This window comes from Phyllobates terribilis, unplaced genomic scaffold (genome assembly GCF_046119375.1).
Source record: "Phyllobates terribilis strain yellow unplaced genomic scaffold, ASM4611937v1 Scaffold_10__3_contigs__length_209671492, whole genome shotgun sequence".
Classification (NCBI taxonomy): domain Eukaryota; kingdom Metazoa; phylum Chordata; class Amphibia; order Anura; family Dendrobatidae; genus Phyllobates; species Phyllobates terribilis.
The window spans coordinates 170,393,104-170,405,324 of record NW_027362770.1 but is presented as its reverse complement, the minus strand read 5'-3'; the positions used below and the strand labels follow the sequence as shown (position 1 = coordinate 170,405,324).

The 12,221-nt window shown below is 45.6% G+C and overlaps 1 protein-coding gene across 1 annotated transcript; it reads left to right on the top strand.

Moving 5' to 3' along the window:
* The first annotated feature begins 8,029 nt into the window (after positions 1 to 8,029).
* Positions 8,030 to 11,398, top strand: LOC141164654 (E3 ubiquitin-protein ligase TRIM39-like). Its single transcript, XM_073650136.1, has one exon. The coding sequence runs from the start codon at positions 8,086 to 8,088 to the stop codon at positions 9,682 to 9,684; it is 1,599 nt and encodes a 532-aa protein (XP_073506237.1). The 5' UTR covers positions 8,030 to 8,085; the 3' UTR covers positions 9,685 to 11,398.
* The last annotated feature ends 823 nt before the right edge of the window (positions 11,399 to 12,221 follow it).

Below are 12,221 nucleotides of genomic sequence, written 5' to 3'. Positions count from 1 at the left end.
GAGCTCTCCTTCTGTCCTTTCCTCTGGCCGTCCCCACTAGTGATCCACCTAGGTCCAGCTCCCTCGGGCCTTCTGTTGGGAGACCCTTGGCCTTGGGTTCCCTGACCCTCCACGTGGTTTGCCTTCGGGGTGGATGTGGTGGGTGGCCGTGGCAGACGCTGCCCACGGCCTCCGGTCTCTGGCTAGGGTGTGCTTTTGCCCCCACCAGTTTGGGATCCGGTACCCTATTGCCGACTCTTCACCCGGGGATTGAATTTGGGTTCTCAGAGTCCTTTCTTTTTCCCTCTCTGGGTCTTTCCTTCTCTGCTCCACTCTCTCTCTGCAGGCTCATCTGGACCTCTGCTTCTTACTGACTCTGACAGACTGACCCTGATCTTTGATGGTGCCCACCTTATATACTCCCTCTATGTGTGAGCTCAGGTGACCAGCACCCAATGAGCTCCTAACTTTACCCAGGCTGCTCCCCCTATCTGCCCCTACACTACTTGGGATGTTCCACCCCCCTCCCACTCCAGCCAAGGACAGACTCGGTCGTACCTGCACATTTCTAAGTGGGAGTACCGTCGGCCTGCCCCTCGAAAATGGGATGTGTGTAGTGCATGCAGCCTACCGAGCTCAGGTCCACACTCCATCCTTACCCGGGAGTGGAATATCACACCTCTGGGTTGAGGTGCAATACCCCTGCAGCAGCCGAATCCCCAGGGTGCTACACAATAACCATTAATAAAACCAGATAAAAACAACACAAGATAAATAGATTAAGAAATCCGTGGCTGCAAAAAAGAGAAGGAAGAGACACACAATGGTCACAAATATGAAGCAAAGCCCAATGTTTCATTTAGGCCCTGCGGCACCATAGTTCTCAAAAGTGTTATCCAGCGGCATTCCTTTTGTGCTAGAAGGCGTTTTATATTGCTCCCCCCTAATGCCACATTGTATATGTTCAATGCCATGCACCATGAAACATTTAGGGTTACAATTATGAACTTTCCTATAGTAGTGGGGTATTGTTTTTAGTTGGGAGGGGTCTAAACTTTGCCCTCCTTTGCACGAGACACGACGGACGTCCTGGCTTGCATCGATGGGATGGTCTTGGATAGTGACATGATATCAGCTACGGCTGACATAGAGTCACTTTACACCTGTATACGACATCAAGACAGCCTTGAGGCATGTAAATTCTTTCTACAAAATAGACATGCATGGCCCCGCCCCACCAAGGGCCAACTCAACCATTGCTTGTAAATTGAGGTTGAATATGTCAAGACCTACATCAGATAGGTGAACACAATCAACCTGAAAAAGGCCTGGCAAACCTCCTTCCAAATCTACGTGTCTAAATGAAAACCCACCAATTAGTGGCATGAATTTACTCAAAGACCTGTTTAACCTTTTATGTATTTAGTCACGATGGCCGTTTGGGGTTAGTCGTTCAGGAGACTGAATGGACACCAGGTTGGTAAGGTAAACGGGCTTGAGCTTATGGCTAAGCTGCGGTGTTATAAGAGTTTTATTAAAGTTATGGTTTTTTAAGTATAAGAATTTTTAATAAAGGCTGTGGCCATAAATTTTTCCAACCAAGTCTGCATATGTCATGTCTATTGAGTGTGGTAAATAATAGGTTTTTTGAAAGTAGGTTAATATGCAGTATAATGCCATGAAACCTACAGAACCTTGGGAGAGATCTCATTAAAGGGTATTTTCCTGGTCTGTATAAATAAGGTATAATATGTTCAAAGGTGTTGTCCAAAATTAGAAAAAAACATGTTGGCTTGATCTACTCAAAACCACACTCCTCCATGGGTTGTGTTGGATATTACAGGCAACCCAATTTGACTTGCAATACCACCTACCACCTATGGACAAGCGTGGTGTTTTTTCTAATAGAAAACATACATATTTACTAATCATTGACAATCTTGAAATGTAAAAGAATAAAAAAACTAAATCGTTATTCTCTACCAGGCGCCGGACACATGTGTCATTCCACCGCACCAGATCCCCGGGACTGCGAATGCTGACACCGCTGGAATGGAGCCGGCACGGCAGGTGAGTATAGGGCTTTTTTATCGGGGCCAAACATTTGTATCTTTTCCATTTTTACCATCAATGTGTGATGTCCAGCTGCGCTTGGTATCACAGATCCTAGAAGTGTGCATTGATGGATTCCTCCACAAGAGGCCCCCATAAACATTCACATATCTCCACCTTCCACCTCAGACCGGCAGAGGGAGCCCGTTAGGGAGATAAATAGGGAAGGTGGAGCCAGGCAGTTTAGTCTGGTTTAGCAGTTGAGTCCAGTACAGTCTGAGAAGAGGTACCTCAGAGGACAGAGCCTGCTCCAGCTCCTGCAATTGCTAGCCTGCAGTGGAGCTTATTCAGACCAAGACTCAGTTGTAGCTCAGAATAGGGAGCTTTAGGTGTGCTGGCGCCATAAGATCGGTGAAGCGCGGCAAGCTGCCGTTAGTGTGTATAGCCTAGTGAGGGCCCGAGTAGGCCAAAGGCGAGTGGAGAGTTAGTACATAGGGGGCAGAGGCGCTTAACTAGCTCACCCCGAATCAGTTACCGGACACCGGGTCCGAAGCTTACCGGGATCTCTATGACCCAGTAAGGCATAACCGGAATCCCTGGAGAACTACAAGTCCCAGGATCGCTAAAGTGCTGATACGTAACAGAGCCGGGAGACACATAGGCCCCGCAAGCTGAGGAGCGTGTATTCCAAGAAAAGGCCCTACCACAAAGTCAGCCAGCGCAGGACAGAGATAAAGTTAGGCCTAGCTCCAGGCAGGTCAGAAACTTGCTACGCAGAGGCAAGAAACAGGAGGCCCTACACCCGCTCATTGGGGAGGATCCTGATATGCACCCTTCACCCTACAGTGCTCCGGGATGTGCCTGAATTTCCACCAGTAAAAGGTACTGAAGTGACTATCGTGTCCGTCCCTGTTCTAGCTCTGACCCGGCTGGGTCTCACCTGTCCTGCATCGCCCTTTCCATACGCTGCCCTGAGGCCCAGCTCCACCTGTGGGGAGCTATACCATCCAGCTGCCTTACCATCGGCCTCAGTGGACTGCGCAGCGCTGGTGATTCTCACCAGAAGCCACAGGTGGCGTCACAAACTTTTATAAAACTAAGAAACCTATTATCCCCTTTTTAAAGAGTGACCCCAGGGTACAGGCCCGGGAGCCGACCACCGCGACATCCCTAAGTCCAGGCAAAGGCCCGGGTACAGAGTTATCCCCATCCCCTGGGCTAGTCAAATGTTTTTCACAGATGGATAAATAAATAAATTACAACTCTTCTCCTATCCATTCAATATTAAGGGCACTGTCCACAACTCAGACAACCTCTTCTGAATACCTATGCTTCTCCCCAGTAAAATAATAACACCTACTCCCCTCCGGTGCTGGCACCATTCCTGCGATGTCAGCACTGGCTCTCCCGGTGATCGTGTCACATTATTATGTCACGCAATCACTGCAGACAATCAGCGCTGGCTTTCCTTTCCCCTTCTTAGGACAAATCTAGACATCCGGAGGAAGGGAGAGCAGCTGAAGCAACGGCACCGGCACAGGAGGTGAGTACAGGTGTTATTGTTTTACTGGCGGAAAACGTAATTTAGAAGGGGTTATCCGAGTAGTGGACAACCCACTACTTTCACAGACCCATAGACTTGTATTACCACTTTTAATTCTGGACAAGAAAAAGAAAAAAACACACACGTTACTGTGAGTTTTGCATGGACACAAGGTTCATGAACAAACATGGACATGTAAGCTGCCCCATAAACTATAATGGGTACTTTTATATCTGTGAAAAACACAGAACATGCTACACGGACGTCTGAATGACACCTTAAAACGCACAAAGACACATTATATATACAGTAAATATTGTTTTACTTGGTCATTTACCCAGAAACAGATAACTTCAAGCAAAAAAAAATAGATTAATTAGATAAAGAGCTTTTCTGTCTCTGGCGCTCCCATTGAGAATGAACGGAGCACATGCTCAACCTCTGAGTGATTCTTGGGATCTCTGGGGGTCCCATCTGGAAATTATCCCCTACTCTGTGGCACAACAGCTTTAAAGGGAACCTATGAGCTGATTCATGCTTCCCAAACTGCAGGCGACATGAACCCGATCCTGGCTGCACGATTGCAGCTAGATATACTTTTCCTGTTAATATAGTTAGAAGATCTGGCTGGAGACGACAGGGAGAGACGGGACTAGCCCAGCGCCGCCGCCAGCCATGGTTTGGGCTTCACAAAGAGGCAAATTTCCGTTTTTGAGTTTTGTTTTTTTCCTCCCTTTCTTACCAGAGCCATAACTTTTTTATTTTTCTGTCCACATGGCCGTATGAGCGCTTGTTTTTTTGTAGGACAAATTTTACTTTTGAATAGCATCATTTATTTTACCACATAGTATGCTGGAAAACAGGAAAAAAATGGCAAGTGAAGTGAAATTGTAAAAAAAAAAAATGCAATTCTGACATTGTTTTTTGGGAATTGATTTTATTGTGTATATTGTGTGGTAAAAATGACCATGCAATCTGATTCTCCGCATCAGTACAATTACGGCGATGCCAAACATGTCCGGTATTTTTATTATCTTAGTGGTGGAAAAAAAATCTGAATTTTGAAGAAAAAAATGTTTTGGGTTGGGTTGCTGTTTTCTGAGACCTGTAACATTTTTATTTTTTGGCCTATGGAGCTGCGTGATGGCTTACTTTTTGCGGAGTGAGACAACATTTTTATTGATACCATTTTGGGATAGATGTGACTTTTTGGTCGCTTGTTACAGCATTTTTTGTGTTATTATAGCTACCAAACAAGTGTCATTTTGGCGATCTTGAATTTATTCCATTTACGGAGTTTACCGATCAGGTTAATTATTTTTAGATTTTGATTGGACTTTTCTGAACGCAGCGATACCAAATATTTATTCTTATTATCTTTCTGTTTAATAGGGGGAGATGGGGGTGATTTGAACTTTCGTTCTTTTTTATTTTTTAAAACTTTTTTTTGCTACTTTTCATTGCTCTTATTAGTCTCCTTTGGGGACTTGAACCTGCAATCGTCGGATCGCTTGTGCTATATACAACAACGCCACAATATTGCTGCATATATCAGGAATCACAGTCTCTTTTGAAGCCGGGCCGCAGGGAAGGTTTCAAGGGAGCTCCGGAATGACAAGTATGGAGGTCTTTAACAGACCCCCGCCTGCCATAGCAAACTGTCGGTGACCCTCGATCACGTCATGAGCACAAAGAATGATGTGGTACCATGCCAGCGCGTGTTAATGCCGCTGTCAGAGTTGATAAGGGGTTAATAGACATGGCCACGGCTTTATCGGAGGAGACTGGCGCTCTTTCAGATTAACCTCTGCATGTTGTCATCCAGATCCACAAAGCTGTCCGTCACTATGAGACGATCTTCCAAATGCCTCTCACACAGTATACATGGTACACAGTATACAGGGTAATACACCCATTCCATCAAAAGTTCACCGCCGCTCCAAGTGCACAGCGTTGAATTGATTCCCATGCTCTTCAATGTATAAAGTGCAAGACACAGTGCAGTATAATATTACCTTAGACCCTAACAGAACACAGTGTAACACCCCTCACACAGGGCATAAAGGGTAGCCCACCCTGCAGCCTCCAGTGTCACAGGGTAACATAAATCTGTAGCCCCCATAATAGTAAACTGTGCAGCCCCGAGGGTATCATATCCTGCAGCCCATAGCAGCCTGTAGCCCCCAGGGTAAAATAGCCTGCAGCCCCCAGTGTAAAATAGCCTGCAGCCCCCAGGGTAAATTAGCCTGCAGCCCCCAGGGTAAAATAGCCTGCAGCCCCCAGTGTAAAATAGCCTGCAGCCCCCAGGGTAAATTAGCCTGCAGCCCCCAGGGTAAAATAGCCTGCAGCCCCCAAGGTAAAATAGCCTGGAGCCCCCAGCGTCAGAGGGTAACATTAATCTGTAGCTCCCATAATAGTAAACTGTGCAGCCCCAAGGGTAACATATACTGCAGCCCATAGCAGCCTGCAGCCCCCCAGGGCCAGGGTAAAATAGCCTGCAGCCCCCAGGGTAAAATAACCTGCAGCCCATAGCAACCTGCAGCCCCCAGGGTATAATAGCCTGCAGCCCCCAGGGTAAAATAGCTAGCAGCCCATTGCAACCTGCAGCCCCCAGGGTAACATACCCACCAAATTCCATTTATCATCAATTCTCTGGCCAGGAACTGCCAGCAGGAGGGAAGCCCTGAAAAGCAGCACAGGGAGATGGAGCCAGCACTGAGCACCACACAGGTCCTGAGCGGCAGGAGTAGACAGCCGGGAATCCCAGGGCCTGTGATCCGAGTAAAGGAGGCCTGATCGTGCAGAGCGCGCTGCCTGCTCCGTCTTCTCTCTGCTGTAATATCGGGCTGCTGAATTTAAAAAGATACAGTGCAATGCAGCGGCTGGCCCTGAACAGCTGTAGTAGGACCAGCCTGGGGGGCATTTGCCCCTCTGCCCCCCAGCCCGCCCCTGTCCCTAACAATGCATGCAGTACTTGATTTTCTGTTTAAAATTAGATCGGTTATAGAGTGCAAATTTACCGGTAAGATCTTAGTGACTCGCCCAGGGGGATATGGGGGACTCTCGGTACCCGGGCCTTGACCTTCTGTGGGATGTCACGGCAGTCGGCTCCAGGGCCCGTACCCTGGGGTCACTCTTTAAAAGGGGAATTGTTAACAGTTTTGTCTCGTGACGCCGCCTGTGGTTTCTGGTAATCGGTACCAGCGCTGCTGCAGACCTCCGGGGGTGATGGAGCGGGCCCCCCGGGGCAGGGTTGATGGTAGGAATGCAGGTGAGAGATGGCCAGGTCGGGTCAGGGGAGAATAACAGACACGCACACAGGGGGTTCGCTTCAGTACCTTTACTGGTGTAACGGCAGGTATGGTCCAGGGTACTCAGTAGAAAGGGTGCACTTCTGGACTCTCCCCAGTGAGCGGGTAATAGGACTCCTGGTCCGTTTCTTCCTCTCCCTAAAGCTTCTGGCCAGCCTGGAACCTGGAACTAGGCCTAGCTTCTGTACTGTTTCACTCTCTCACCTGCCTGCTTGGTAGTAGAACTTTTCTCTGGATACCACTATCCCTGGACGCTGGGGCCTTCGTGGTTCCTAGTTCTGTAAATGATGGTAGCTTCAGGTTGACCAGGGGTCTGGAAGCCTCCTGGTATGCCGGTTGTCCCTACTGGGTGTAGAGGACCCTGTAGGCGCGGACCCGGTGTCCGGCTTGTATCCTGGGGTGAGCCTAAGATGCTCCTCTGACCCCTTAACTCCTCTCTCCTCTCCTTGCCTCCGGCCACACTCGGGGCCCTCAGCTCAGCAGCAGACGTGCTGCTCCTTCACTGATCTAAAGTGTCAGCACACTCTGCCTACCTAACTCCACCCTCCAGTATATATATATCCCTAACAGGGCTCCCTCTGGTGGTATGAGGTGGAAGGGTGGAGGTGTCTGTTATGTAATGAGGGCCTCCTGTGGAGAAGTCCGTCCATGCACCCTTTTGGGTCCTGTGATACCTGTAATAGCAGGGTGCCACATTAGTAGTTAGTTTCCTCAATTGCCTTGTAGTTCCCAGTTCTTTCCCTTCATAATCCTTTCCTCCTTCCTCACACCACTTTCCTCCCTCCTTTCTAGTAGTATTAATGATATTGCTTTGTATTGTTGTGTATTGTATTATAAAAACTTCAATAAAAAAATTCAGTAGATAAATGTGGCGATGATAAATCTTATATGTGGTTTTCTCGGGTGTAGGAATACGTTGCCAGCCAACAAATCTTTTGCAGAGTGTAGGATCTGCAGGAGGAAAATAGGCTGTGAACTTCCTGGTACAAATTAAATATGAACTATGGCTCCTTATCAGAAGATAAAGCAGCTTTAAAACTAGTTTCCTGTCAAAAATTGATGAAGTTAAGAAATTTGAATTTCAAAAAATATGCTCAGCTCTACTAGAAGCTCTCAGTTCGGGGTTGTGCAATGTCACGTGTGCCGGAACACGCCTTATGACATATACTTTCGGTTCCTTTTCTTACAAATCTGGAAGTCATGGCGTCTTCTGATCTGAGACTGGAACTGAACTGCTCCATCTGTATGAATATTTATAGAGATCCTGTAACCCTGAGATGTGGACACAACTTCTGCCGGGTCTGTATTGATGGAGTGCTGGATACACAGGATGGGGATGGACTTTATGCCTGTCCTGAATGTAGAGCAACATTTCGGAAATGGCCTCCATTACAGAGGAATACAACTCTACATAATGTAGCAGAACATTTCCTGTCTACTCAATCACATCAGGAGGAGAGAATCGGGATCTTCTGTACTTACTGTATTCACCCACCGGTACCTGCTGTTAAATCTTGTCTACTGTGTGAGGCTTCTCTGTGTGATAAACACCTGAGGTCTCACAGCAAATCACCAGAACACGTCCTAACCGAGCCCAGCAATTCACTGGAGACCTGGAAATGTTCTGTCCATAAGAAGATCCTGGAATATTACTGCACTGAGGACGCTGCTTGTATCTGTGTGTCCTGCAGTTTGGCCGGAGAACATCGGGGACACCGAGTGGAGCTGCTGAATGAGGCGTCTGAGAAAAAGAAGGAGAAACTGAGAAATGTTCTCCAGAAACTGATAAAAAAGAGAAAGAAGACTAAGGAAAGAGTCCGGAGTCTGGAGAAACGCAGGAGAAAAGCTCAAGAAAAAGCATCTGGAGAAGCCAAGAGACTCACTGCCCTGTGTACAGACATCAGGAGACGGGTGGACGACCTGGAGAAGAAGGTCCTGAGTGAGATCTCCAGGCAGGAAAAGGAAGAGTCCCTGTCACTGTCTGCTCTGATCCATCAGCTGGAGATAAAGAAGGACGAGCTGTCCAGGAAGATGAGACACATTGAGGAGCTGTGTAACATGATGGATCCACTGACTGTCTTACAGGAACCAGACACCGGTGACTTGTGTGATCCTGAGGAGGAGGAAGGTGATGAGGACACAGGGGGACATGGTAGAGGTTATCGGTGTGCGGAGCTGATCTCACACATATCACACACATTATCTGCTATGATAGATATAAATGTGATCTTCTATGTGCAGGATCCTACAGACATATTACTGGATCTAAACACGGCTGGTAATAATCTCCTTATATCCGACGACCTGAAAACTGCGACCAGGACAGAAATAACAGAGAATCGTCCAGAAACAGCAGAGAGATTCCAGAATAATCAGGTGATGAGCAGGAGGGGATTTACCTCAGGACGACATTACTGGGATGTGGAGATCAGGGGGTCATGGGTGTGGCGAGTGGGGATGTGTTATCCCAGTATAGACAGGAGGGGGGATCAGTCATACATAGGATATAATAACAAGTCCTGGGGTTTATATAAAGAGCGGGTGTATAATAATCAGTGTTCAGTGATACATGACAGTAAAGAGATCCGATTACGTGACCAGATCTCCAGTGATGGAGTCAGGATATATCTGGATTATGAGGCCGGACAGTTGTCCTTTTATGATCTGTGTGACCCCATCAGACACTTACACACCTTCACTGCCGCCTTCACCGAGCCCCTTCATGCTGTATTACATGTAATTAATGGTTCTATAAAGATATCAGGGGGAGCAGCAGGTGGGAAAACTGAAAGAATCTGATTGATGGAGAACGTGGCCTGTTGGAGGCAGCAGGTTTTATAGGAGTTTTCTTAAAATCACATTTATCTCTTCTATTGGATCAGGTTAAATAATGAAAATTTTCTTTCTAACGTCATTAAATAGAATGGAACCTACAGAACCCGGAGAAGGTTATTAAAGGGTCTTTTCCTGGACTGTATAAATAAGGCATACATAATAGGTTCAAACATGTCTGCTTTCTATGTAAAAAACAAACCTGCCCATGGGTTATGCCGAATATTACAGGCTGGCTCCATTAAAAAGAATAAATCTGAGTTGCAATACCACATACAACCTGTGGTCAGGTGTGGTGCTGTTTCTATTAAAAGAAAAAAAAAGCAGCCTTGATTTTCTAATTATGGACAATATTCTTAAAATGTAAAATAATTAAATATTTATTTTGCGCCATTCATTGCTGATCCCCGACCTTTCTCATTACAATCTGTTGATAGAAATTGTGGCATCTTACGCTCTAATGGCCAGGGTTCTTGTGGTATCACATTATTGACCGCATGTCATCACACAGCATTTTATAAACCGGAAGGATCTCGGACTAATGGGATCAGCCATGACAGAAGGGACTCAGTAAATTAAAGGACAAAAATGTGATTTTATTTTATTTGCCCCTTTGTTAGGTATCATGTCCTATGTAAGTGTCATGAAGGCAGTAACATACTCAACGATTGCCGTTTTCTGCCGGTGTTAGTGGCACTGCATTCACATGATGCAGAAATTGATCAGACGCTGGGAAAGGACGGCGACCGGTGAGTTTGATACGACTTTTATGACAGGCAGAAAGTTGCCAATTAGTGGTGGGGCGTGGTTGGGCTACCTGGCAGCAGGCCAAGTTCTCCTCTATTGATAATCTCCTGATTTTATTAAAACTGCATTAAGCAGCCAAGTAAGTGACACTTCACTGGAATCAGGGTCTCTGCCCCTACATTGTGCTACTATGAGATTAGGCAAAAAAAAAAACAGAGACAAATTCCCTTAAATTTAAGCAAGGTATTTTACTGCAAGCAAATTCAGCAATTGTTACAAACATATAATTTTCATTTTGTTGTTGCCAATTTTTAGTTATTATTATTTTTAGTTATTATAATGTAGAAAACGTTATTGGGTAACTATAAAACACATTTAGATCTTTGTAATATTGTCATTTACAGCTTACATTATGGCAATGATCACGTGTCCTTTTTACCAGCTTAAAATTGACAAGAAAATATGTCACCTTTACAATAGAAAACAGCATAACCCTCACGTGAACACAGCCTATAACTAACAATAATAAATAGGAAATGTATTTACACCTGATTTTCCTTTCTGCTCATTTTACTGATAATTATTTATACCCAGTATGTAACAATGGTCATATATTACTGATCAGATGATAAATCCATACACAAGATTGTAAATTCAGATTCTGATACTTAGAGATATTGGGACAGTCATTGCGGCTGCCGCAGGATCCACCGTATATTGGTTTGTCATCAGTTGCCGAGAATCTACCAGAAAAGTGACAACCAAAATAGAGGTGGATTCAGTTTTTGTGTTTTTGAAAAAAAAAAATGGACACCACCAAAAAATAATTTTGCTTGGTTTTGGGTGAATGTATAAATTGTGAATTTAATGACTTCATAATAATGAATATATTAATGAAAATGATGATTTGTGACTAATAAATATTAATTTCTTCAGCAATTATCATATAATTATTACATTATTTTGGCTCGTTGGTATTAAGGGGGTTGTCCAAAACTAAATTTACTGAAGTGATCACATGTGACCCAGAGGTGTAACTAGGGGTTCAGCTCGGGGGGGGGGGGGGGGGGGGTGAAACATCTGAGTGGGCCCCTAACCAGGTAACCTGATTACAACTATGGTGGTGGAACCTAATAGTGGTTATAGGTGAACCTCAACAGATGACCGCGCTGTTACTGAGAATAATCTCTATACAAAGGCCAACACTGTGCCCCTTACATAGTAAAATGCCTCCTTTTTGCCCTCTAGATAGGAAAATTGCCTCCTAGAAAATATTAATGCCCTGTGCAAGTGCCCTAGAAAAGTGTCCACATTTTTCCTCTAGAAAGTAATAATGCCCCTGTGCAACTTATGACTATCACAATACTCTGAGTGCCACTACAAGAATAATGCTTAAGACCCCACTTAATATTTAATAATGTCCCGAGTCTCCCAATGTACAGCTCCCTATACACAGTATGATGGGCCCACAGCTCCCCTATACACAGTATAATCCCTCCACAGCTCCCTTATACACAGTATGATGGGCCCCAAGCTTCCCTATACACAGTATGATGGGCCCACAGCTCCACTATACACAGTATGATGGGCCAACAACTCCCTTATACACAGTATGATTGGCCCTCTCTCTTCCTTATACACAGTATGATGTACCCAAAGCGCTCTTATACACAGTATGATTGGCCCAAAGCTCCCCTATACACAGTATGATGGGCCCAAAGCTCCCCTATACACAGTATGATGGGCCCACAGCTCCC